General features: G+C 33.7%; 1 protein-coding gene across 6 annotated transcripts in view; it reads left to right on the top strand.

Moving 5' to 3' along the window:
- Positions 1 to 27,883, top strand: part of CDK8 (cyclin dependent kinase 8) — a 124,761-nt gene that overhangs the window by 61,942 nt on the left and 34,936 nt on the right. For 3 of the 6 annotated variants that reach the window (XM_081127165.1, XM_081127164.1, XM_081127163.1), the window contains exons 3-5: positions 15,346 to 15,393; positions 15,537 to 15,647; positions 20,142 to 20,282. In XM_081127165.1, the coding sequence (XP_080983291.1) occupies positions 15,346 to 15,393; positions 15,537 to 15,647; positions 20,142 to 20,282 (300 nt within the window). The remainder of the gene's footprint in view (positions 1 to 15,345; positions 15,394 to 15,536; positions 15,648 to 20,141; positions 20,283 to 27,883) is intronic. The other 3 variants (XM_081127166.1, XM_081127167.1, XM_081127168.1) reach the window with 1 other exon arrangement.

Here is a 27,883-nt window from a genome sequence, read left to right as displayed (position 1 = left end):
AAATATTTTCATATCAACTATGTATATTCGTTTTTTAAAGAGAAGTAGCGGTGGCATGTAGATCTAACAAAAATTTCTATATAAATTTATTTTATTGGGATTAGGTCACTCTCTATTGTTTATATAAATATATATATTTCCAATAAATGTTACTAAACAGTTAAGGATTCAGTTTTTATTATTTCATCTAGTGTAATAAAAGTGGTATGTTAGTTCATATAAAATTAATATTTTTATTTTAATGAGGCTGTTACTTATATTGGCTTAAAATGTGATTATGTTATTTCATTTTCATTGTATCTGTCTATTTATGTAAACATATATGCCTTTTTCTTTTGGAAGCATAACTTTTCATATGGCATTAGAATCTCATTTTTATTTCAAAGGAAAATATTCTTCTTATTGGTCTATTACTAAATACTTATTCATACAATTAAACTGGGTATTACTCCTATGAGATTTCACTTCAGTTTTTAGTATTGTAAAAATGTGTGTCCAAATTTGTTTTTTCTGGCGTTCATTTAAATAATTTTACTCATTTAACAGATTCTATACCATAAGGGTTTTAACTAACAGTCATTTATTGTATATCATGCTGACAGGAACTAGAGTAGGTAGAAGTAAAGAAACAGAACAAGGGTCCCTGGCCATAAGTATTTACATGCTGGTGAGGAAAGAGACTAATAAACCTTATAATAATAACAGTATGCCAAGGACTATGACAGAAGTGTATAGAGAATGGGAGAAGGGTATACCTCTAAACTACAGAGTCACAGCAGGTTCCAGGTTTTGGAGGACATGTAAGAATTACCAACATGAGGGAAGAACAGGGGTGAGGTGGAGGGCATGCTTCACCAAAGGTATGCCAGGTTGGAAATTGTATTTTACTTAATTGATAAATTTTTCATATTTTTGAATCGTGAGGCAAAACATCTGTATATTAACTCTCAGTTCAACACATCCTAGTCTATATATTCTAGTCAGTTTAAAGAATTAAAATCCATTGAATATGGTAGTGATATTAGAAGTCATGATAGTGATTACTTTTGGAAGGGACAGGGAGTGGGAAAACTAGTGGAAGTAACTGGTTTTCAAAATGCTAGTAATACTCTGTTTCTTGATCTTACTCCGAGTCTGGTTATATGGGCTTAATATGTGAAAACTCACTGAGCTGTCCACTTACAGTTGAGTGCTTTTCTCTATGTTTATTATATTTCAACCAAAAGTTTTAAAAACAAACAAAACTCCATTGATTTCAGGAACAGACATTCTTTATGTTTCTATTGATAACTGTAAATTCAGTTTAAGCACAAAAAGGAATATGAAAGTGTATTTTAATGTACTAATTATGGTTCTTCAACCTAAGGCGAACAAAAAATTTTAATTCACAAATTTTTTCCTTTTATGACTATTGTTTTCTGTGTCTGGCTAAAGAAATTTTTATCAACCCATTGATTGTGAAGATATTTCTCTACGTTTTCTTCTAAAAGTTTTTATAGTTTTAGCTTTGCTTTCTACTCTATGATTAAATTTTATTTGTGGTGTGCTATAGGGTTTGAGGCTTTCCTTTGCTCATTCCATATGAATGTACAATTATTTTTTGAAAATATTATTCCCTGTTGAATCCTTTGGCACCTTTGTAGAAAACTAAATGGCTTTGTAAGTATGGGACCATTTTTTCTGGGCTCTATTTCATTCCATTGATCTCTTTGTCTATCCTTATACCAATACCAGATTACTCTAGCCCAGTGATTTTCAGCTGGCGTGCTGCAAGAATTTTTAAAACATGCAATACCTGACCTTTTATTTAGTCAGGGACACTCAGCTCTTTTCTTCCCTTAGATTGCCAAATTAAAAAAATGACAATAGCCAACACAACAATAGCTATTCAGTATGAATGAATCAAAATTATACCTATATATTTTTTGTCAGATTGGCAAAAAATATAGTTTTTTGGTGTGCTTCAGAATTTTAACAGTGTATGTGTGCCGTAAGATGAAAAAGGTTGAAAATCGTCCTAGCCAGTTTCACTCAGTGGTTAGAGCACTGGCCCGTGGACTGAAGGGTTCTGGGTTTGATTCCGGCCAAGGGCTCTGGGTTTGATTCCGGCCAAGGGCACGTACCTCGGTTGCAGGCTTGATCCCCGGCCCAGGTCAGGGCACGTGCAGAAGGTAACCCGTCGATGTGTCTCTCTCACATCGATGTTTCTCTCTCTCCTCCCTCCATCCCTGTCTCTCTCTCTTTCCTCCTCTCTTCTCCTCTCCCCCCCTTTTCACTCTCTCTGAAAAGCAATGGAAAAAGTATCCTCAGGTGAGGATTTAAAAAAAAAAAAAGTTGAAAATTGCTGCTCTATCATTATTACAAGACTTGAAATATAGCCTTACCAGTTTGGAGATTGTTTGACCTTTGCATTATTGTATAAAATTTTTAATCAGTCAATTGCTAATTCTAAAAAATTCTTGCTGGGATTATGATTTTGATCAATTCAGAAAACTGACATCTTAATAATATTGAAACTTCCAAGCCATGAATCTAGAAAGACACACTTTCCATTTTTTAAGGTCTTCTTTTATAGTTTTAGCATAGAGGTTTTGTACACCTTTTGTCAAATTCATTCCTAAGCACTTCATGTTTTCTGACAATATTGTATTTACAGTTATTTGAAAATTTTTATTTTCCATTTGTTTGCTTTTGTACTCAGAAATAGAATTGATTGTTTTATATTGTATATATTTATATGTTTATATATTTATATATTTCATATCTAAATTCACTGGTAGGTTTTTGGTGATATCTTGGGACTTTTCTACATAATTAATTATATCATCTATGACTAAAAATGATTTTACTTCTTTCCATCTTTATGCTTTTAATTTTTTTCCTTTTTTATTGCACTGGCTAGGGCCTTGCATACAATGTTGAATAGTAGTGAGAGTCGATCTCTGTGACTTGTTCCCAATCTTGGGGGCAAGTATTTTCAGTGTTTCACCATTCAATAAAATGCTAACTATAGGTTTTTTATAGATATTAGTCAGGCTTAGGATGTTGCCATCTATTTTTTCATAAATGGTATTGAATTTTATCAAATGCTCTTTGGGTTGTTAAAGAGTTCTGGGTTTATGAGTTTGAAGGCTGTTAGTCTAGTGATCTTTCTGGTCGAGCCTTTGTCTTTGGTATCGAGGTTATACTGTCCTCCCGAAACGAGTCAGAGGGCAGTTTTCATCCTCTATTTTCTGACAGAGTTTCTCTGTAATTGGTAGTTATTCCTCCTTAAATGCTTGATATTGTTCACCAACCAGTATTATTTTCTTAATAGATATAGGACTCCTCAGATTTTATATTTCATCTTGTGTTTGATAAGGTGCATTTTTACGTAATTTGTCCGTTTCATTTAAGTTGTTGAATTTATTAGCACAAAGTTGTGCATAATAGTCCCTTATTATTTTTTCACATCTGTAGCTTCTGTAATGATGTCCTTATTTCATTGCCGATTTGGTAATTTTTTTCTCTCTATAAATCATTGATTTCTGCTCTTTATTATTTCTTTTCTTCTGCTTATTTTTGGCTTACATTTCTTTATTTTCTTAAGATGGAACCTAAGGTCATTCGTTTTAAACTATTCTTTTCCTAATATAAGCAATGAAAACTATAAATTTTTCTTTAAACTGTGTTTTACATTCCACAAATTTTGTATTTTAATTATTTTTAGTGCAAAATATTTTCAGTTTACTATGAAATTTAAAAAATATTTTATTCATGGGTTATTTAAAAATGTATTGTTTAATTTTTAAATATGTGAGGCTTTCTAGGTAATTTATTGTTTTTGATTGCTAATTTAGTTTTGGTCAGAGAAAAGAGACCCTTTGGTATGTTTTAGAGATACATACTGAAATATTTATAGGTGATACCAGGGATTTACTTCAAAATAATCCCAGTGAAGGTGGAGGAGAGGGTATGAATATATCTAAAATAATATAGGCTGTGAGTGGATAATGCTACAGTCAAACCTTGGTTCTGAAACATCTCCCATCTTGAACAATTCTGTTCTCCACCAAGTTGTTCACGGAAAAAATGTCTCAGTTGTCAAAGAAAACTTTGGTTCTCCATCCAACAATCTTTTCATGCTTATACCTGTATGACCAGTCAAGTGTCTCTCAGGCAACAAACAAAGGAGAGAATGAGCGAGTTTGAGTCAGTTTACTGCTAAACTTCAAATTGTTAACATCTCAGGAAATTGTGTTGTGAATATTTTCTAATAGGGGAAAAAATTGATTTGAACAAATCACTTCTTGAACAGCCTTGCGCAATGAATTGAGAACCGATTGTCCACATATGTAGGGATTTGCTTTACTATTCTATTTTATTTACTTTTGAAAAAATTTCCATAATAAAAAAAAAGAGAAAAAAGTCCCATCAGACCTTTCTCCCTTCCATTTATGAAATCTTCCTCTGAGGAATCCTGTTTCCCACCACTCACCTCCATTGTTCTCTTATAACCTGTACCCAGTTTCTTTTCTTTACAGCACTTATTACAAATTATAACTATAAGGAGTTTCTTTCTATTCGTTAACTTATTTCCTATTTGTTGTTTCTACCCCCACTACACTGTAGCACATTTCTTCAGCAGTGTGTACTAGGCCTGACACATAGTCTTTGCTCAGTAAATAATTTTGAAAGAAGAGAGGAAGAAAACTCTGAGAACGTCTACCAAAGTTAAGAACGTTGCATATCTTCATCCTCACTGTATTATTAATGGTTTGTTTTGTGTTCCCAGAATTTCATGTGAGCTGGGATTCTGTAGTGTACTGGTTTTCAAACTGTGCTTTAGTGAGGCCTCCTTCTTCCAAGAGGCTGCCTTGTAGCTGGGATAGGGAAGCTAGGGGAGCAGAGGTAAAGATCCAGGCTCTGTTTTTAAAGCTCACATCTACTTTAACCTGAGCACTTCAGTTTTTAAAATCAATTTGCAAGAATTCTATTGAAGAGAAGGTTCCACGGCTCTTTAAAAAGTTGAAAGAAATTTTGGAATAATTCTCCATATGCTTTTATAGTAATTTTAACTCAGCTATCATACTTATGGCATAAATTTAGAATTTATTATTTTTATTTTGTTCTAAAAATTTTAATAGTAGAAATCAGTGTCATTTTGAGAATATTACAAGTTTTCTTAACCTATTTTCTCACTCATCACTGTCAGTGGTGTTTATTAACAAGATATAGTTTTAAATGTTATTAATTTATTGTACTTTAAAATTAAGTATATTTTATGGCACAATTGGAATGAATTAAGTTATTATAAGTAATGTATAAAAACATTTATATTTTTAACAGTGATCTTAGTATTCAGGAAATTATAAGATTTTATTCCCAGTAGAATTAGAAAAACAGGTGGTTTCTGTGATGGAAACCATTGCATAAATGTATTTAAACCTTTTCTTTAAATATTTTAACACAAAATCTTCTAAAGGACAAAATATAGCTTAGAAAATGTTAAGAAATAGACATTTATATACTGTGGGCTCTGTGTGGAGTGATGAAATCCTAAAGTTCTATTTATTGGATATGAAAGTGTAGAATGCTCCCACAGTGTCAGAGCACCAATTCCACAGCATTGCGTTTAGTGGTTAAGACCCAGCTAGAGTACCTGAGGTCTTAGTCTAGCTCTAGCTGTTAATATCTTGAAGGGCCCAAAGCAAGTTACTTAATTTCCCTGTTTTACTTTCATCATTTGTAAGATAGGAATAATAATAGTATTTCATAGGGTTTGGTGAGGAGCCTAGAACACTTCTTCGAGATAATAATTCATTTATTCATATATTTATATATTTACCAAATACTTAATATGTGCCTACCAGGCGCCAAGCAGTATGCTAGAAGCTAGCAGGGCAATGTCCAGCAAGGCATAGTGGCCGGCCATTGTTCAGCTCATAGCCTAGAATACATTTAAAACACCTGTGGGTTATAAAGAGCGCTAGTCCCCTAGGGTATTAGGTTTGGGAGGTTTTGGTTGGTACTAGCCATAGAGTATTGGCTTTGTATTTTAAAAGTTCATTAATTTTTAAAGCATTTAAATCCCGATTCTAACTATTATCTAGGAATATGATCTTGAGCAAATTATTTAATCACCTTATACCACTATTTCCTCATTTATAAAATAAAGTACAGTAATCCCCCTTTATCCAAAGGGGATATATCCCCCCACTGGATGCCTAAAAAATTACAGATAGTACTGCACCCTATATCTATTCAGTTGACCCTGAAACAGAATGGAGTTTAGGGGCACTGAAACCACCCTCCCTCCTTCCCACACAGTTGAAAATCTGAGCTTAACTCTTTTTTAATTTTTTTATTGATTGATTTTTAGAGAAAGAGGGACAGGAAGGATGAGAGAGGGGGAGGGAGAGTGGAACATTGATTTATTGTTCTACTTATTTATGCATTGATTGGTTGATTTTTGACTGGGAATTGAGCCCACAATCCTGGCATATCAGGATAACACTCTAACCAACTAAGTCACCTGGCCAGGGCCCAAGCATAACTTTTGACTCCCCAAAAACTTAACTAATAGACTACTGTAGACCAGAAACCTTAAGAATAACATAAATAATGGATTAATACATATTTTAATGTTACATGTAATATACACTGTATTCTTACAGTAAAGTAAGCTAGAGAAAACAAAATGTTATTAAGAAACATTTACAGCATTCATTGAAAAAAATCCATGTATAAGTGGACCCACACAGTTCAAACCTGTGTTGTTCAAGGGTCAACTGTACTGTTGTTTCCTATGTGTACCTACTTATGATAAATTTTAATTTATAAGTTAGGCACAGTGAGAGATTAACAATAATAACTAATAGTAAAATGGAACAATTATGACAATATACTGTAATAGAAGTTATATAAATAGCTTTGGGGCCATTCTTTAGTAAAATAAGGGTTACTTGAACACAGGCATGGTGATACCATGATAGTGGATCTGATAACTGAGACAGTTACTAAGTGACTAATGGGTGGGTAGTGTATGCAGTGTGGATATGCTAGACAAGGGATGATTCATATCCAGGCCTGGATGGCGTGAGATTTCATCATGCTACTTAGAGTGGCATGCAGTTATTTCTGGAATTTTCCATTTAATATTTTTAGACCACAGTTGATGGTGGGTATCTGAAACCACAGAAAGTGAAACCACTGATAGGGGGTCTACTGTAATATAAATACATATTTCATAGGTTAATTCATTATTCAGATAATGTATGCTTAACACCATACCTGGTAGCTAGGAAGAGTAAAATGGTTGCTGTTTTTAAATTTTTCTTTATACAGGAGCTAAACCTCATCTTGGAGGTGAAATTGAGGAGATATCTAAGAATAGCTTTATATATGTTTCTAATAGTTGGAGAGAACTTTTGCCAAAGTTCTCTGTGTTAATTTCTACCCTGCCAGTTTCCAGAAAGGACTTGAAATAGCTGGCTAGCCAAGAAGTGTGCTCCAGTTGTGAGGTAATGGAGAAAACTCTGGCCCAGAACTGAGATGAATTTAGCACTAGGTTTAGCTCTTTTAGTCAGCTGGATGATCCTGGGTGACCCTGAAGTCTAGGCTTTCCCTATCAGATTCTTTGCCTTGTTTATTAATTAGGGTATGGTCACTTTTAGATACTGACCTTTAGGTCTGAGGATTTGTACATAATCTCTGAAGTCTCATAAGTTTGAAATTATATTCTAAAATCAGAAGTATATAACTTGAATTTAATCTTGCTCCTGAGTAAAATAATTATCACTTTCTAGAGAATAATTGTTAATATAAGTGACTTAATATATAATTTATTCATAGTCTCTTTTTTCTTTTTTTTTTTTGCTGAATTTATTTTAGAGCCTCTGATAGTTTAACATTCCATTTATGTCAGTTCTTGTTTTGGTGGTAATATTCTTAAAAAGGTACTGAAGTTGTAAGTTTTAAGACCTTGATATTTTCACATGCCTATCATGTATTTGGAACACATCTGATGAAAGGCACTGTTTAAGTTAAATTTTTTGTTTTTCTTTTTCATGATTTTAATTACTCATTTTTTATTTTTAAAAATTTATCTTTATTGTTGAAAGTATTACAACAGATGTCCCTCCTTTGCCCCCCCCTATTGATCCCCTCCACCCTGCATCTGTACCCCCCACCTTCCCTCTGAGAGTCATTAGTCTGTTTCATGCTTCTGTGTCTCTGGATCTATTTTGTACATCAGTTTATTTTGTTCATTAGATTCCACCTATGAGTGAGATCATGTGGTACTTGTCTTTCTCTGACTGGCTTGTTTTGCTTAGCATAATGATCTCCAGGTCCATCCATACTGTCCCAAAGGGTAAGAGATCCTCCTTTTTTTACAGCTGCATAGTATTCCATGGTGTAAATGTACCACAGCTTTTTCATCAACTCATCTGATGGGCACTTGAGCTGTTTCCAGATCTTAGCTATTGTAAATTGCACTGCTATGAACATAGAGGGGTGTGTAAGTCTTAGGATATATTCCTACAAGTGGGATTACTGGGTCAAATGGCAGTTTCATTTTTAATTTTTTGAGAAACCTCCATTGTGTTTTCCACAATAGCTGCACCAGTCTGCATTCCCACCAGCAGTGTACTAGGGTTTCCTTTTCTCCACATCCCCCCAGCATTTGTCGTTGATTTGTTGATGGCAGCCGTTCTGACTGGTGTGAGGTGATACCTCGTTGTCGTTTAACTTTGCATCTCTTTGATGATTAGTGACTTGGAGCATTTTTTTTAATGTCTCTTGGCCATCTGTATGTCCACTTTGGAGAAGTGTCTGTTTAGGTTCTTTATCCATTTTCTAATTCAATTGTTTGTCTTCCTTTTGTTAAGTTGTATGAGTTCCTTATATATTTTGGATATTAACCCCATATCAGATGTGTCCTTGCCAAATATGTTCTTCATTCAGTGGGCTCCCTTTTCGTTTTGTTGCTGGTTTCTTTTGCTGTGCAGAAGCTTTTTATTTTGATGCAGTCCTTTTTCCTTTGTTTCTCCTTTGTTTCCCTTGTCCTAGGAGACATAGGGGCAAGCATATTACTACAAGAGATGTCTGAGATTTTGCTGCCTACGTTTTCTTCTACGATTTTTATGGTTTCATGACTTACATTTAAGTTTTTTATCCATTTTGAGTTTATTCTTGTGTAAGTTGGTGGTCTAGTTTCATTTTTTTGCATGTATCTGTCCAGTTATCCCAACACCATTTATTGAAGAGACTGTCTTTATTCCACTGTATGCTCTTGCCTCCTTTGTCAATTATTAATTGAGCATAATGGCTTGGGTCAATTTCTAGGTTCTAGGTTCTGTTCCACTGATCTATATGTCTGTTCTTGTGCCAGTACTAGACTGTTTTGATTATAGTGACTTTGTAGTATAGCTTGATATCTGGTATTGTGATCCCTCCAACTTTTTTCTTCCTTCTCAAGATTGCTGTGGCTATTCAGGGTTTTTTTTGGTTCCATACAAATTTTTGAAGTATTTGTTCTAAATCTGTGAAATATGTCATTGGTATTTTAACAGGGATTGCATTGAATCTGTATGTTGCTTTGGGTAGTATGGACATTTTAATGATGTTAATTCTTCCAATCCAGGAACATGGTATATTCTTCCACTTGTTTATATCTTCCTTTGTCTCTTTTTTTCAGTGTCCTGTAGTTTTCCGAGTACAGATCTTTTACGTCCTTGGTTAAGTTTATCCCTCAGTATCTTAATTTTTTGTTGTTGCAATGTTAAATGGGATTGTTTCTTTAGTTTCTCTTTCTGAGAGTTGATTATTGGTGTATAAAAATGCCATCAGTTTCTGGGTGTTAATTTTATATCCTGCTACATTGCCAAATTCCTTTATGTTTTTTCTTGTCTGACCGCTGTGGCTAAGACTTCCAGTACTGTGTTGAATAAGAGTGGTGAAAGCAGACATCCTGTCTTGTTCCTGTACTTAGGAGAAATGGTTTTAGTTTTTGCCCATTGAGTATGATGTTGGCTGTAGGGTTGTTATGTACTGCCTTTATTATGTTGGGGTATGATCCCTCTATTCCCACTTTGCTGAGAGTTTTTATCAAAAATAGGTGTTGGATTTTGTCGAATGCTTTTTCTGCATCTATTGATATGATCATGTGATTTTTGTCTTTCAATTTGTTTATATTACATTTGTAATATATTACATTTACTGATTTAAAAATATTGTACCAGCCTTGCATCCCTGAAACAAATCCCACATGGTCATGATTTATTGCTTAATATATTGCTTAATCATATTAGTATATTAATATAATATGTTGCTTGATCTGATTTGCTATTATTTTCTTGAGGATTTTAGCATCTGTGGTCATCAGGGGTATTGGCCTGTAATTCTTTATCTTTGTAGTGTCTTTATCTGATTTTGAAAATAGAATAATGCTGTCCTCATAAAAAGAGCTTGGAAGTGTTCTTTCCTCTTTGCTATTTTGGAATAGTTTGAAGAGGATAGGTGTTAGTTCTTCTTTGAATGCTTGGTAAAACTCCCCTGTGAAGCCATCTGGACCAGGGCTTTTGCTTGCTGGGAATTTTTCTATTACTGGTTCAACTTTATCGGCCATTATTGGCCCATTCAGGTTCTATGAATCTTCCCAACTCAGCTTTGGAAGATTGTTTTTTTCTAGGAATTTGTCCATTTCATTAACACATTGTCCAGCTTGTTGGCATAGTATTCATAGTATTTTCTTACAGTCCTTTGTATTTCTGTGGTGTCGGTTGTTACTTCACCTCTTTTGTTTCTCATTTTATTTGTTTGGGTTCTTTGTCTTTGTTTCTTGAGGAGTCTGGCTAAAGGTTCATCAATTTTGTTTTTCTTTTCAAAGAACCAGCTCTTGATTTCATTGATATTTTATATTGTTTTTTTAGTCTCTGTGTCATTCACTTCTGCTCTGATCTTTATTATTTCCTTTCTTCTACTTACTATGCGCTTTTCTTGTTCTCTTCTCAGTCTTTAAGTTGTAGTGTTAGATTAGTTTATTAAAAGTTTTTCTTGTTTTTTGATGTAGGTCTCTAGTGCTATGAATTTCCCTCTCAGGACTGGTTTTGCTGTGTCCCATAGATTTTAGGTTGTTTTGTGTCCATTTTCATTTGTTTCCAGGAAGTTTTAATTTCTTTCTTGATCTCATTGATAACCCATTCATTGTTTAATAACATGTGTTTGAATGTTTTTTAGTGTTTTTAATGTTGTTGATTTCTAATTTCATGCCATTATGATCCAAGAAGATGCTTGATATGATTTCAGTCTTCTTGCACTTGTAGAAACTTGTTTTGTATCCTAACATGTGGTCTGTCTTTGAGAATGTCCCATGTGCACTTGAGAAGAACGTATATTCTGCAGCTTTGTGGTGGAATATTCTGTAAATGTCAATTAAATCCTTCTGATATAGTGTGTCAATAGGATCACTGTTTCCTTGTTTTTTTGTCTGGAAGGTCTATCCAGTGAAGTCAGTGGGATGTTAAAGTCCCCTACTATGACTGTATTGCTGTTGATCTCTCCCTTAAAGTCCTCCACAAGTATTTTTTATATATTAAGGTGTTCCTATATTGGATGTATATATGTTTACCAGGATTATATCCTCTTGTTCGATCCATCCCTTTAGTATTATGTAGTGACCTTTATTGTCTCTTGTTGTGGCCGTCAGTTTGACATCTACGTTGTCAGATATGAGTATTGCTACCCCAGCTTTCTTTTAATTTCCATTTGCATGGAAAGTTTTTTCCAGTCACTCTCATCCTGTGTGAGTCTTGTGTTCTGAGGTGGGTCTCTTGTAGAGAGCATGCATTTGGGCCATGTTTTCTTATCCATTCAGCTACCCTATGTCTTTTGACTGTGGCACGTAATCCACTTACATTTAAGGTTATTTTTGATAAGTGCTTATTTATTGCCATTTTAATTCTTTATGCCTTTGTTTTTCTCTCTATATATCTGTACTTCTTTTTACAGCAATCCCTTTAACATTTCTTGCAGTGCTGGTTTGGTGGCGATAAACTCCTTTAGCCTTTTTTTTTGGTCTGGAAAGCTCTTAATTTCACCATCTATTTTGCATGATAGCCTTGCTGGATATAGAGTAGTCTTGGTTTTCAGATCCTTGCTTTTCATTACCTTGAATACTTCATGTCATTCCCTTCTGGCCTGTAGAGTTTCTGATGATAAATCATCTGACAGCCTTAGGGATCTCCTTTGTAGGTAACAGATTGCTTTTCTCTCGCTCCCTTTAAGATTCTCTCTTTGTCTTGAATTTTTGGCACTTTAATTATGATGTATCTGGGCATGGGCCTCTTTGGACTCTTCTTGCTTGGGGCTCTCCTTGTCTCCTGAACTTGTATGACTTTTTCCTTGACCAAGTTAGGGAAGTTTTCTGCTATTATTTCTTCAAATAGGCTTGTCTTGTCTTTGCTTACTTTCTAAATCTTCTGGTAGACCTATTATGTGAATATTGTTAAGTTTCATGTTGTCTCACATCTCCCTTAAACTGTCCTCCTGTTTTTCAATTGTTTTTTCTTTTTGGATCTATGATTAAGTAATTTTTTCTAATTCACTGGTCCAATCCTCATCTTCCATTCATCTGCTGTTTATTCCTTCCAATGTAGTCTTTATTTCTTCTATGCCATTCTTAGTTTCCTTCATATTTTTCATATCTTTTCTCTTGCTGTTGAGCATCCTTACAATTAGTATTCTGAACTCTATATCTGGTAGATTGCTTATCTCCATTTCATTTAGCTCTTCTTCTGGAGATTTTTCTTTTTCTTTCATTTGGGGCTTGTTTTTTGTCTCCCCATTTTGGCTGCTGTTTGGATTTTTTTCTGTGTTTTAGGTAGATCTGCTAGGACTTCTAGTCTTTTTGGTTTGTCTGTGGTGCAGGACAATATCAGACACTGTTTGTGACTGGCCTTGAGTACTCTGTTTGAAGTTTTCTGCACTCCACAGCTTGTGGTTTCCTCTGCTGGGGCTGGATGTGTTTGGGAAGGACCAAGATGTGCACCAAGGTCTGCTTTTCCAAGCTCTGGTTTCAGAACCAGATCAGGCCAAGCCCCCAGTGAGCCACCTTTGTCTGCAGGCTGTTATTCTGAGTCTCTTAATGAGCCTCGGGCTATAGACCACTGCAAGGGGTAAACTCCACAGGGTAGAGTGAGAGATTTTCCAATGGGTGAGGCAATTGCTTCTTCCCCCATGGCAAAGCTCGCTGGTTGTTAAAGGTGTGCCTGAGAAATATGTCCTCTGCAGTTGGTGAATGACAGCACAGGAATCCAGCAGGCTGCCCTCTGAGCTCTGTTATCAGTCCCAACATCCCTATATTCTTCTTAACGTAGCTCTAGTCCACTCTGCCATCCTTCTCCTGGAGCCCAAGGTGAGTGGTTGCACACAAAAATTTTGTGCACTGGACCTTTAAGAGGGTGACTGCATTTCCAGCTATCTCTCCCTGGCAGACAGAAACCCACTGCTTTTCACAGCCAGTTGTTATGTGGGCACCATTCTCCCTCCGTGCTTGTGCTCTGGGTTGGGAAGCCCTGCTTGGCGTTTAGGCCCCAGAGTTCTCGGTGGGAATCCCCTACTGCTGAGATACCCCTCCAGAACTTCAGGTGCTGTCTGTGGGAGCCCAGCCAGCCCTCTCACACCTCAGCACTTCCTACTAGTCTCTGTGGAGTCTCCACTTTACGCCCTTGGTTATGAGGGTTCTCTCAAGCTTTCTTCAGTTGGTTATTCAGGATGGTTTTTCTATATTTTAGTTGTAATTCTAGTTTGGTCCTGGGAGAGTGTAAGTGTAGCTTCTACTTAATCTACTACCATCTAGGAATCTCTGTAGGTTAAGTTTCAACTGATAAAAATGTATCAGGCTTCATGAGAAGTTTTTTCCTGTCATTACTGTTATTATTTGTGGTTTTGCCTGGTGGGATGGGAGTTCTTTTAACTGATGGATTATTAGGGCACTTTGGTTATTAAATGGGATAAAATAAGGAGATAAAAGACTTTAAATAGAAGAATGTCCTTCTAGGAGAAGAGAAATGTTAAACCTATAAAAATGTGTTCTACTTGGATGCTTCTGTTTATATAAGTTCTGTATTATTTTATGAAAAAGTTTACAAATTTTTAATCAACTTTACTACATAATTTAAGTGCCTGAAAAAGAGAGGTACTGTATCTTACAAAGTTACAGGTCTCAATTCTCATTTGATATATTTGGTGTTGATGAATGTTGTATTTTCTAATATTTTAATTATTTCGTTTTTTAAAAGGATTACAACCTAAAGCTTTGTTTTAATTTCAATTGTTTTGTGATGTCAAAACATAGACAACTAGCAGAATGGGAGAAAATATTTGTGAATCATGTATCTGGTCAGGGATTAATATCTAGACTATATAAAGAATCACAACTCAACAACAACAAAAAGACACAATTCATAAATGGGCAAAGGACTTGAACACACATTTCTCCATAGAAAGTGTACAGATGACCAATAAACACATGAAATGTGCAACATCATTAGCCATTAGGGAAATGCAAATCAAAACCACAATGGGATATGACTTCCTACCAATTAGGATCAGGATGTTAAAAAAAAAAGTGAGTGTGGTGAGGATGTGGAGGAGTTGGAACCCCTGTGCTTTGCTGATGGGAATGTAAACCTGTACAGCTGTTGTGAAAACTAATGTGGTGGTTTCTCAAAAAGTTAAACATAGGATTATCATGTGATCCAGCAATTTCACTTCTAGGTATATACCTAAATGATTCAAAACATGGAAACAATTCTTGTTCATCAGCAGATGAATGGGTAAAAAAATGTAGTTTTTAAATGGCATAAAATGAGATAAAAGACTTTAAATAGAAGAATTTACATAGAAATGTATTCAGCCATAAAAAAGAATGAAATTCTGACACATGCTACAACATGGATAAATCTTAAAGATATTATGCTAAGTGAAATAAGCCAGTCATGAAAAGGACAGATATTGTATAATTCTACTTACGTGAGATACCTAGAATGGGAAAGTTCATGGAAACGGAAAGTAGAATCGGGTTTACCAATGGCTGAGGGGCAGAGGGAAATGGGGAGTTATTGTTTAATGGGTACCAAATTTCTGTTTAGGATAATGAAAAAGTTCTAAAATGGATAGTGGGGATGGTTGCGCAACATTGCAAGTGAACTTAATACTAATGAATTGTACACTTAAAAATTGTTAAAATGGTAATTTTATGTTATATATATTTTACCTCTATAAAGTATTAAAATAAAATTAAAAACCAACTAAACAATAACAACAAGATAGATTGATTCTGATATTATCTTTTCCCCACAGATTTTTTTCCATTTATCACTGAAGCACCTGTATGGACATCTCAAAATTGTATGGGGACTTACTAAATTTTTAGGGTTGAAAATTATTAGATTTTAGGATTGGGTTTATATTGCCTTTGAATTACAAATGGTGTGGGGGTTTTCAAACATTTTTATGGCAACGATTTTAAATGGATTTCCTTTGTTTTGCAGTTACTTCGAGAGCTTAAGCATCCAAATGTCATCTCTCTTCAAAAGGTGTTTCTATCTCATGCAGATAGGAAAGTATGGCTTCTGTTTGACTACGCTGAGCATGACCTCTGGGTAAGGTGAATTGACGGTAGACATAGAGTGACTAGTTTCAGTCAGGGGTAGTAAGAGTTACTAAAAACAATTTTAGGAGCTAATCTTACTCTGAGATTTAAATATCAAAATAAATGAACCTCATAGAATGTGGTTTATGTGTTACCAAGGCTAGAGTATTTTGCCTTGTATCACGTTTTGATCTTACTTACTAGTTTGACCTTTGTAACATATTACAGAAAACAGTAGAATCTGAAGAGTATAAACAGCTATTCAGTATTGTTGCCTACCTATATATTTTTGATAAAAATTTAAAAATTAAAAACTTTTGTTATAAAATTTAACAGCTGCATATTTCCTTTTATTCTGTAGTGTGGAGGAATATAATATGAGAAGGTGGTCTCCTCATGTAGGGAGACAAATATGTTATATTTGGAAGACTAGACAGATCTAGTGATTCTGTTATTTGTCGTATGACATTAGGCAAGTCTCTTAATGGCTGTGAAGCTGTAGTTTCTCTCATCTGTAAAAAGTAATACTTTTTTTTGCCTTTTTTTTACAGGATTTTTCTGAAGAGTAATTTTGTATTCAAAAAGCTTTGTAAACTAAGTGTACTATACAAATGTAGAAAACTATTATCAATCATTTATTGAATATCATTTACAATTGATATTCAGTATTATAATATATTTCCTGTTTCATCATCAGAAATTCAATACTGCATTTACTAGAATTGGGCGTATTCTTGTATAGGAAGAATTCTTTGTGGCAGAGAGCTCTACTACAAAATTAGATCAGCATGAAAGTAGATTTTATTGTGGCTTTTAGTTATTTTGTATTTGTCTGACCTATAATGAGAATATTTTTAGATAACTAGACTAAAATATTTGAAGATTCTCCAAGTCAATTACACTTTATCAGTTTAGCTAATATAATGAAAAAATGATGCTATATTGATAAAAATTATTATAAACTAAGAATTTAAATATATTTTGTCTAAATAGCTGAAATACAAACTGCCTCATTATTTTTCATCTACTAAAAAGATTGTTTTTAGAATTGTTATTGCCCGGCCGAGCATGGCTCAGCAGTTGAGCATTTACCTAGGATCCAGTAGATCGCGTTTCGATTCCCGGTCAGGGCACATGCCCAGGTTGTGGGCTCTATTCATGGTCAGGGGCGTGCAGGAGGAAGCCGATCAATGATTCACTCATCATTGATGTTTCTGTCTCTCTCTCTCCCTCTCCCTTCTTCTCTCTGAAATCACTAAAGATATATTTTAAAATGAATTTTTTAATTGTTATTTATAAAAGTCTTGAGTAACTAAAAATTGATTGACTCCTTTGTTAAATGTAAGAGTTACATTTTTAAAAAAATCTAAACATATATGCATAACCCATGGACACAGCATGATGAAGGCCTGGGCAGGGGGCAGAAGTGGGGTGAAGGGGTTCATTGGGGGGAAAAGCGGACATCTGTAATACTTTCAACAATAAAAATAAATTTTTAAAAATAAAATGCCATATTGGGGATGAGACTTTCTAATATGTATATAATGAAAACCTATAAAAGAATAGCCAAAATAATTTTGGAACATACAAAACTTACATGTTTGATCAGTTATGTGTAAAGAACATGTTAACACATTACAATTTTAAAAACAAGTGAACAAAACCCTATACTACATTAATTCATTAACAACTACTTCACTACTGTGAACTATTTTTTCCCCTGATATTTAAAAGTAATAAGGTCTTTAAATACTTCACTGTGTTTTTGCATACTGGTCTATATTTGCTAAATTTATTATGGCTGTGCATTGAGATAGAAAAGAAAATACAGGGTTCTGCAAAAGTAGGTTTACAGTTTGTATGGAAAATAATACAATGATTAATAAATAATAATACAAGAATAAATTTGTGTTTCTTGCACTCACAACTGTAAACCTACTTTTGCCCCATCCTGTATATATATTGATATGTAAGAGATTTTAATACCCTGGCTCAGTTTCAGAAATCTTCAAAATAACTTACATTTTTCCATCCAGCTGTAATTTGTAATTGTAAATACAAAGTTTTAGAGTAAAACAAGCACAAATTCCAGTAAAACTGTTTAAAATAAATTCACCTTCAAAAATAGTAGTTTCAAGCTCTTTTGCTCATTTTCAAAATTAGCCTTGTTTACATAATTTCAACTTTAACAGATTTCAGAAATTGAAGCTTTTCTGGGTTTTATATGCTTTCAGATTTTTAAGAAATAGTTTGACTCTTTGTAGATTTCAATTCCATGACTAAATGTGATATGATTCAAATTGTTTTTGTAAGTTGTGTGGAAATAATTCTTTCAAACAGAAAATAGACACGTGAAACTTTCTGTTTTATGAAACTATTGTCCAAGGTTCATGCTGGTTGAAAATAGTTTTTCTTTTATTGTTAATTTCTGTTCTTTTAAAAGAAATCTAATCAAATCAAATTTGGGTTCTTTTAATAAAAATTCATTAAATCAGGTGGCCAATATCTAATTGAACACTCTACTTACTCAAGCCTGACATGAAATCAAATATAATTCCAATTTATGAGAAAATTTCCAGGCTGGTTTATAATGTAGTAAAACATAGTTGAGCATAGGAGATAATGGTATTCAATGTGATTTCTAGAATACTGGAACATAATATTTCATTGTGGTACATTACATATAGTTATAATAATTGTACTTTCACAAATTATACTGTGTGTAATGTTACCAGATATGTATAGATAGTCAACATTGCCTTTATCATCATCTTATTAATACTCTTTTAAGACAGATAAGTACTTTTAATGTTCATTTTCATGAAAACCAAATGATAATTCAGTTTGCAAAAACCAAATGCTTTGTTTTATTTTCTTATTTTAATTGGAATATTGAAATGAATGAGCTGGAATTTAAGGCAACAGAGGGTAACCAAAAAACAGTTGTAGTAAAAACAGTCATTTATAAAATCACTTAGGTGTTGGTAAAATTTCATGGTATGGATACCCCAAATTTGTTATATAGCCCTGTAATAAAAATAAAGATAAAAATGTCCACACTGTGGTTTTTTGTAGTTATAAAATATTGGTAAAAAAGTGACTTGTGATACCTTAATGAAAGCATTAGCTGAAGAAATGTATATGGCATTAAATTGATTATCTTACCTCCCCTTCATATGTGTTCCTTTCATTCTTACTCTGGCAGGTTTTAAGTTTTTAAAAAATGATGTATTTTAATTTATTTTTATTAAGCTTTGAGAGCCACTAGCTCTTCCTAAGCTGAACAGATTTGATTGCCACATCATTTCTTAGGTGACAAAACATTCTAGATTATTATTTTGTTTGCCTGCTCTTAAATACTTTGAAAAAAGTGACTGAGAAGAAAATTAAAATAATGTAATGCTACTAATAAAATATAAATTAATCATACTACATATGTGCTGCCTGTTACTTTACCTTCCCACCAGGTAGTCTTTGCTGTATACTTTTTCTTTGGAAAGTAAAACGCTTTCACTCATTAATCATTAGTTGTTTCTTATCCCCACGTTCTGCTTTCTATATCATAAAATAGGAAGTAAAAATGTTAACCTATAATATTAAATATCTCACTTCTGTTTTAATTACGTTTACTAATTTCAAGAGTATGCTTAATTTTTACTCACAAATACTGGTCGAGCCTGCTCTGTGCATATGCACAGTGGTGCACACAGCAGTGTTGTCTGCAGCTGACTTCTAGATTTTCTTGCAGTTTAAGAGTGCTTTAATTAAAATGAAGAAACCTGTCAAGAGAGTTTGAATCATTGGATCTTATTTCTGTCGAGGTACATTTATTTATAAAATCATTTTTTCTGTTTATAAAGTGGTATTGTGTTTTCTTGGATGTCCACTAACACTATACCTAGAAAGCTTTGACGGATGGTGCAAGGCTTTTTTTTTTATCTGAATTTTTCATATTTCTAAATATTTCCAGTGAAATGATCATTTACATATAATTTCTTTGTGTTTCTGTACATTTTATTGAAATATTTCTCCATTTGCTTTCTTCATAATTTATATGTCATAAATAGATACCACATCTGTGCTTTATCAGCCAGCCAGAGTATCTCTTGAAATTTGTTCTATGTTTTTCTTTTCATTTAATCACTACAGGAAAAAAACACACAGATTCTGTTCTGGAAATTTTTCCACCAGATAAACAAGGGTTAAATATACTCTAAAAGTAATTTTTAATTATACTTTAAAATAAAATCACATTATTTCCTACTACTCTTTGTAATCATTTATTTTGTGAGACACTATTATATGCTTAGGAAATGAAATTTTAGCTGCAGTAATTAGGAAGTTTATAAGTTATTTGTTATTCAGCAGAATGTGAAATTACATTTTCAGTTACTTTGGGAATCCCTAAGTGTTTCTTTTTCTGTTAGGAAAATATTATACATCAAGTTATCTTTCTCTCTTTTCTTTTTTAAGTGTCTGGTGATGTTTTTCTTTTTCCCCCCAGCATATAATCAAGTTTCACAGAGCTTCTAAAGCAAATAAGAAGCCAGTTCAGTTACCTCGGGGAATGGTGAAGTCACTATTGTATCAGATCCTGGATGGGATTCACTACCTGCATGCTAACTGGGTGTTGCACAGGGATTTGGTAAGTTGATATGTAGTCAGGTTTAAGCAAGAAAGATGCATTTATATTTGGATTATTTTCCAGTTGTGTCTAGATATCGGTGCTATATAGGCCTGAAAACCTTATAAGAGGGAGCAGGAATGCTACAGTCCCAACATAGCGTCGCCTTGAGCTTTTTATATAATGTGTCCTGCTTCTCTGACATATGCTAGCTGTCATCTACTGAAGAGGTGAAAGAGGGCTCATTTGTTTTCCTAAGCTTTTGTTTTTTCCTAAGTCTGTAAGTAAAGCATTGGCTTGCTTTACATTGATTGTTAGATGCTAGGCAAACTCTAGAAATTGACATATTTATGAATAACTTGAAAATAAAACTTGGAGCCTACTGCTTGCTAAGTTACCTGTTAATCCACTATATTAGTAGCAGTCTTATGGCCACAAAGCCTTTATTAATCAAAATTAAGTACATTGAGAACCTTGCCATGCTTAAATTTTAAGAATTTAGAAACTTCAGAAATTGGCTTTTTTTAAATTTTATTTTACATGGCAGAATAGTTTATGCCTTACCCATCTAACATGAAATTGTTCATTAAATTGTACATTGTTTATTAAATCTTAATAGATGTAAATTATTTAAACCTCAAATTCCCCTTATTGCGTAATTCATTGTTGTGCTTTTGTTCTTTGTGAAGATAGTAACTATAGTAAGGTTTATAACAGTGCCTTCATTTCAAATAGTTACAAGCACAGTGCTGGAAACAATGGTTTGGTCTCAACTCGTGTGTAGGAAAACCCCCTGTAGATTTTGAGGTGAAGCTGATCTGCCCCTCCGCAGATATTCTTTCCAAGCCGCTCTGTATTAACGCATTCAGCCTCTGGCCTTCAGATCAGGGGTTGCAGTATCATATTTCATCTTCAATAAATCTCCGGGAAATACATGATGGTAGTTAGTTTGTTCTCCAGTTCTCATACCTAGAAATCATTAGACTAATACTAATAACACATCAGAAATTTGGTTGAGAGAACTTTTTTCCTCATGCAACCTTTATATTTATTAGAATTAGAATCATTTATTTACAAGTAATGGATTTATAGAACAGAAATGAGAAATTCTTGTAGTCTTTATGAAGCTGAAAATTTCAGCTTTTAGTGGATGGAGTCAACATAGGGAAAAACTTACTACTTTTGAGCTACTGACTTTTTTTATGATCTCTAAAAGAATAAAATCTGGAAAAAGCCCCCTATGGAGTTAATTATGCTAAGATAATGTTACATTTTATTGTAAACTATATATTCATTATTGAAATATGTATGTTTATTAGATGAACACAAACTGATTTTTAAACCAGTCTTTAAGTTTTTATGTTAATGGATAATATACTTGAACCACTTACAGTAGTTTTAACTATAGTAGTAAAATAATTATGAAGTCTAATTTCTTTTACATCTCTTTTGGTAAAGCTTTCTGTTGATGTGGCTTAAACAAGTTCTCTTTGACACAGGAATAGTGTAAAACAGGTCATTTCAGTCATCTGTTGTTAATGCTGTACCAAGAGTTGGGCGTGATGGGAAGAGTGCACTCAAGGTGCAGGCGACAGGGGCGTGTACTATCTGTAGATGATTCTGAAATAATAATGAAACAGACTAACAGTAGTTAGTCAACACGTGCTGGCAATTCTGGACAATATCAGTGATAAAATATTTCTTTTCAGCTGAGACAAACCACTCCCAGTCCTCTACCCCTCTTGATAATCCTACTGCTGTTTAGTAATCTCTTTGTTCCAAAATATTCTCCAAACTGTAATATATTGTTTGTCTCCTGCTACCTCCTTTGATTTCCCTATTTGAAGTGAGATTTCCTGTGCTGTCTGTGCGTGACTTCTTACCATCTAACCCTTTCTGAACCCCCTCTGTGTGTCGCAGGCTAAACCATGGTGTCAAGTGATCCCTCTGCCCCTAATGTGCATCTTCCTGGGTCAGCTGCCTGACTCTTGAATTATTCCTTTGTTCCTAAAGGAAAGATTCATTTTCATGGTTTTTAAAAATGTGCCAACCATCCCTCCAACTGAGAATTAAGTTTTGGTGTTTTGATGTTAAATAATTTTTCAACTATAGCTACATGAGATATTAATATATTTAGTAATAAAGTATCTGCTCTGAAGAATATCCTTCAGAAAATGTAAAACAGTTTTTTATACCCTCCTCAAATACCTGTTATTTACAGATGAAATTTACCCTATAAGAACAAATATAATTAATAATATTCTTTGCTTTTTTTCAGTCTGGTTTAGATGAAATGTAGCAATACTGACCTTAACATATCTACATAGATTTCTGATGTTACGAATTAAACCAGTTGGTTGAATTTCTGACTTGCCACAAGAAACTTCATACTAATTTGAATTGGTACAGTCTCCCTAAAAACACCATTTTAAAATAATATCCCAAAATGTTATCGAAGCTTTTGTTTAATAAAATTGACTTCATTATTAATAGAAATATTGGTCTGAGATGGTAGAGTTATGAAGTTTTTTGTTTGATATGTGAAGTTGAACTTTAAAAATTAGCAATTCTATTTAGTAAATAAAGATTTTTGTCTCTGTTAATCATCACATAGCAGCAGATCAGTAATTGGGGTCTGTCATACTTGATGGTATGAAATAGAGATTTAATAATTCTGGAACCCTTGTTGGGCTGAAGGTGGTAATAAGTGCATATGTGTGGATGTTTTAAGAAAAATGAGTTGGAAAGGAAACACACAATATTTATTTTTGAGAGATAATTTAAGAATCCAAACTGAACTTTTTAGTTTTAGAAAATTAATATCTATGTATAAGTTTGGTGGGCCAGCAGGCCAGAGACCCAAAGGAAGAGCTGTGATTGAGTTCAACGGCAGTCTCCTGGCAGAATTCCTTCTTGCTCAGGGGAGGTCAGCCTTTTTCTTTTTTAGCTTTTCAACTAACTGCATGAGGTCCACCCACATTACTGAGGGTACTCAGCTTTACTCAGAGTCCAGTTTAAATGTTAATCTTATCCAAGAACTCCTTCACAGAAGCATCCAGAATAATGTTTGACCAAATATCTGGGCACCGTGACATAGCCAAGTTGACACATAAAATTACCATCCCATATAAATGAGTAAACAGAGGTCCCAGTTGAAGTAATGTGGGACAAGCTATTTCAGGTTTCCCCTGCTTATATAAAATAGGAGTGTTGGGTTAAGGACTATGAAGAATTTTTACCTGGTGTTATAAAGAGGAACTAAGTGTGAATCTTAATGAAAACTTCAAATAAAGGTGTTTAAGCGACTCAAAATAAGGAAAGGTTTGAAGTCTGTTAGGCTGATTGGAGGCAACTTCTAAACATATTTAAAAGATGCTGGAGCTATTTCAAACCTTTAATCCGACTTATTTTCTTAAATATGATAGTGCTGCTGCCCTGCAGTTTATTTTAATTATACTGGGTAGCTTGGAATCACTTGGTAGGGCTTTAGCTGTCCTTGGTGAAGGATGTTTTGGTTTCCTAGCAACCGTTAAATTAAATAAGATTGGACTCTCAGAGTGAGCCATTGACTAAACTTCATTTCATAGGGCCTGTTTGTCAAGGCATGTTATTTTATTATGTATTGATGAATTATTGGGGTATTTTGGATCTGATTCTTTATATTTGTGTGAAAGATTGCCTTGTTTACTAGTTTTGCTTACTAATACCAATGCTTTCTCATGATTATATGGGTTTTCTTTGTTTGTGGTGCACTTTCTTACTGTCCACTGGACTCTACAACTAGTATGTGGAAAAACTGAGCAACAGAGAGGTTAAATTACTTTCATTCTGGTTACTTGGAGAAATCTAACCACGCTGGACCACTAAATTTAGGGATTTTTTCTTTAGGTCAGTGATTTTTAAATTGCAGATTGTAAGCCATAAGTAAGTCAGAAAATCACACTACATAACCAGACTTTTATTTATTTATTTATTTATTTATTTATTTATTGAGAAAATATCAGAGTGCATTGTATGTATTAAGGGCAATTGTTGTTTTATGAAACTTCTGTTTAATTACATATGTTTATATGTGAATATAGTCATGTAATATTAAATTATTTTCTTCCTGTGGATTGTGTTCAAAGCAGTTTGAAAGCCACTGCACTAGACTCTTTCCCAAATGATATTTGATATTGTTAGGAAAAGAGAACATCAAGGGAAAAACTTAGTCAAATCTGTAAAAAAATACTTAGTATTAGAAGTAGTTTATTGTTTTATGAGGTCTTCTTGACATTGATTATAAAATCATTTTGAATAAAGCCTTTCACGGAATATATTTTTCTAAATAGGGCTCATATATGGATGGGAGAATTTCAGGCAAACTCCATTTTCTTCCTGTAATACTTTCCTAAATTATCTGGAGAGTTTGACGTTAACATATATTATTGTTATAATCATAAAAATAAATGTTTAACAGACTGACAGATCTCAGAGGGAAGGGGAATTGAGGGGGAGACAGGAAGAGATTCACCAAAGAACTTACATACATATTATATGTAGCTGTGGACACAGACAGTAGTGGGGCAGGGGCAGGATGGAGGGGAACAAAGTGGGGGAAATTGGAGACATCTGTGATACTGTCAGCAATAAAAATATATATATTAAAAAACTGAGGAAAATGTCTAGTCTGTTATTAAAGTTTACACATAATATTCAATATGGTTTAGTGTATTTTATTTTAAAGGATGTTTGCTATTAAAAATAAAAAGTCATGAATACACCTTCTATCTTTAAAAAAGGTCCAGTAAATTCTTTTGGGCGGGGGGAGGAAACAAACAAAAAAGCAAGCAGAAACGACCTAAGAATATCCATATCCTAAAAGAGATAAAGCCACAAAGTAGTTGAGCAGTTGGGAAAAAAGGAACCTGCATGCTTGGCCTCTGTTCTCACTGTTTTGCCCTTTCTCTGTGCTTTAGCTTCTTTGAAGTGTTAGGACCATATTAAGCATGTTTCTTTAAAACACAGCTGCATGGAAGAAAAATGCTTTGTAATTATCAGGTTTAATCATTGCTTATTACTTGTGATTTGCTTCATTTATTGGGAACTCTTGGGATATACTCTAATTTTCTTGTTTAATTGTGTAGCTAGTAAAACATAAGATTGTATCCATAAAATTTAGGCTTGAGAATAAAACATAGGTTTTATTGATAACGACTGGCTAAGGCAAGCTTAAATGAGATTTGCAGTAATTTTGTTCACATTATGAATATTGTGGTTATTCTAGAGTATGTTTACTTAAATGACCAGTTGGGTAGTTTTCCTTCTTGACAGTATCTGATTGCAAACAGTCCACTTAGTTGCTGGATAAATGCTACATTTGCTTAATTTCGATAGTGATATTGGGCATACACAATGGACTGTGCTCTATTATTTGTAAATAACAAAAAAGTGGCCCAGTTAATTTTACTAAATAGCACAACTGCAAATATCATACATGTTTATATGGGTAGATTACAAGTTGATAATAAAAATATTATGCTATTTGGTTTGCATATTGCTTCTAGTCTACTTTTCCTTAGATTCTGAATGAGTCTTTCAGACACTTTATCAGCACATTGCTAGAATATTTTTAGCCAGATTTCTCACCAATCAAGAATGGTTATTGTAATAATCTCATCAAGTTTTTTTTTTTTTTTTAACTAGGTAATATTTTGGGTGATCCTGAAAATTAACCAAAAGTAGAGGATTATCTGAGTTCTAAGTCAGATATATCTTTTCTCTGTTTTAAACATAATTGATGTGATACATCATTATATGATTTGCATAACTGCTTCCATTTTTATAAACAAAATTTACTATCATCCAGAGCAGGGTGTTTCTAATAATAGAACAGGACAGATTTGGGGTGGCTTCGTTTAAGGGACTTTTGAATCATATTATTGGAGACGAATTCACCAGCTTCTGCCTACATTTGATAAAAGCTATTACCTTATTTATGATATTAATGTTGAATACTCCCTCACACTCTTTCTTTTGGCCTATAAATCTTTACATTAGCAAAAGAGAATACACTGTCTAGTCTGAATACTAAGAAATGGATTTTTTAAAAAAAGATTTTAGAATTCTCTAAATTATACTCTGAAAAAGAATATAAATTAATATTTCAGTCCAACTTTTTAATAATAAACTCAGGCCTGAGAGTATTATATAATATTCCAGATTTCTGAACATTTGCCAGAGTAATTTAATATTTAAAGATAGAATATATTAGATATGGTTTTCTCTGACCTCAGCTAAAGTTATCTAAGCCTGTTTTAAGTCATTGGTGCCCATGGCCACATCTCTTTCATTAAGTCCTTTTCTATTTGGCAACCATATCACTTTACTGGATAGAAGCAAATGAGAAGTGATCAAAGAAGGGGGTGAAAGTAAGTCTTCCCTCAGAAATAAGCACCAGCAGCTGGCTGTATTTCACAGTTCAACATGAAAGTTCAGGTTTCATGTAGATTTTTATAAATGTTTTTCTAATCAACACAGAAATTTTAATTTGTATTTACTAAAGGTATATTTTCTCAGGCACAACTAGCTGTTAATGAGCAATAGTTATTGAATTAACTATTGAAAAAGTATTTATTTATTAAAGTTTCCTACCCTCGGGACAGCTGGATTCTCCTGTTCCTTTATGCAGTATCACTTCATCATAATTACCTATGTCAGTGTTTAATTATTTAATTTATATATAATTTGCCTTCAGATTTACATCATGCTATAGATACAATACTCTGAATAGTGTATAATCTGAGGATCCCTAACTTTCTGTTCTAAAATAGATGACTGAATCTAAGATTAGTTTCAACTCTCTGAATTTGCAGTGTTTTCAAATCACAGATATGCTTGTAATTCAGGTTAGTATGGTTTAAGATGCCTATTTAACAAAAATACAAAAGGTAAACATAGGCTGCTAATTTTTTAACTCATTGAAAATCTGTTTATATAAACATCTTATACCATTTGAAGTAAAGATGGTATTTTTCCCTGATTTCATAGACTAATAGACCATAAAGTTGGAAGGTACCTTAGAAGTCACCTGACCATTCCCATCCTTGCATGATGTGGTAATTAATTTTCGGTGATATCCACAGGAGATAATCATCTGCTATTGCCCGTCTCCTCCGGCAGTGGCTAGCAGCTGTCTTATTAGGATGGACTTGTTGTTACACAGTTGTAAGCCTTAGAAGGTTGGGTAACAAAGTTGGAATTCATGACATTCATCCTATGCCCCCTCTCTTTTCATTGATCTTCTCTTTTATTGTCTTTCCTTTGATTAACACAAGGCGGTAATATCAGATGTTGTCTGGGACTCCGTGGTGAAGAGGGGAATCTGAAAGTAAAAGGGAGTAGGTGAAAAGTAGGAAGAAGTGAAGAACAACAAAAGGAAAAGTTAGGAAGAAAAATAAAAAAGAGTTGAGAATAGTAGGGAGCGATTGGGGCCTGCTGTTTCCTATCCCTGAGTAATCACTTGCTGCCATCATGAGCTAAAGGAGAAATTAAGCCCCTATTTTAGTGCACCTGAGATTTGTTTGAATCTTAGTTCCACCACTTAAATATGTAACCTTTGGAAAGATTACCTCTCTGTGTTA

This window comes from Miniopterus schreibersii (assembly GCF_964146895.1).
Source record: "Miniopterus schreibersii genome assembly, chromosome: 2".
NCBI classification, from domain to species: domain Eukaryota; kingdom Metazoa; phylum Chordata; class Mammalia; order Chiroptera; family Miniopteridae; genus Miniopterus; species Miniopterus schreibersii.
The sequence above is the reverse complement of the archived record's forward strand: the minus strand, read 5'-3'. Positions and strand labels throughout refer to the sequence as shown.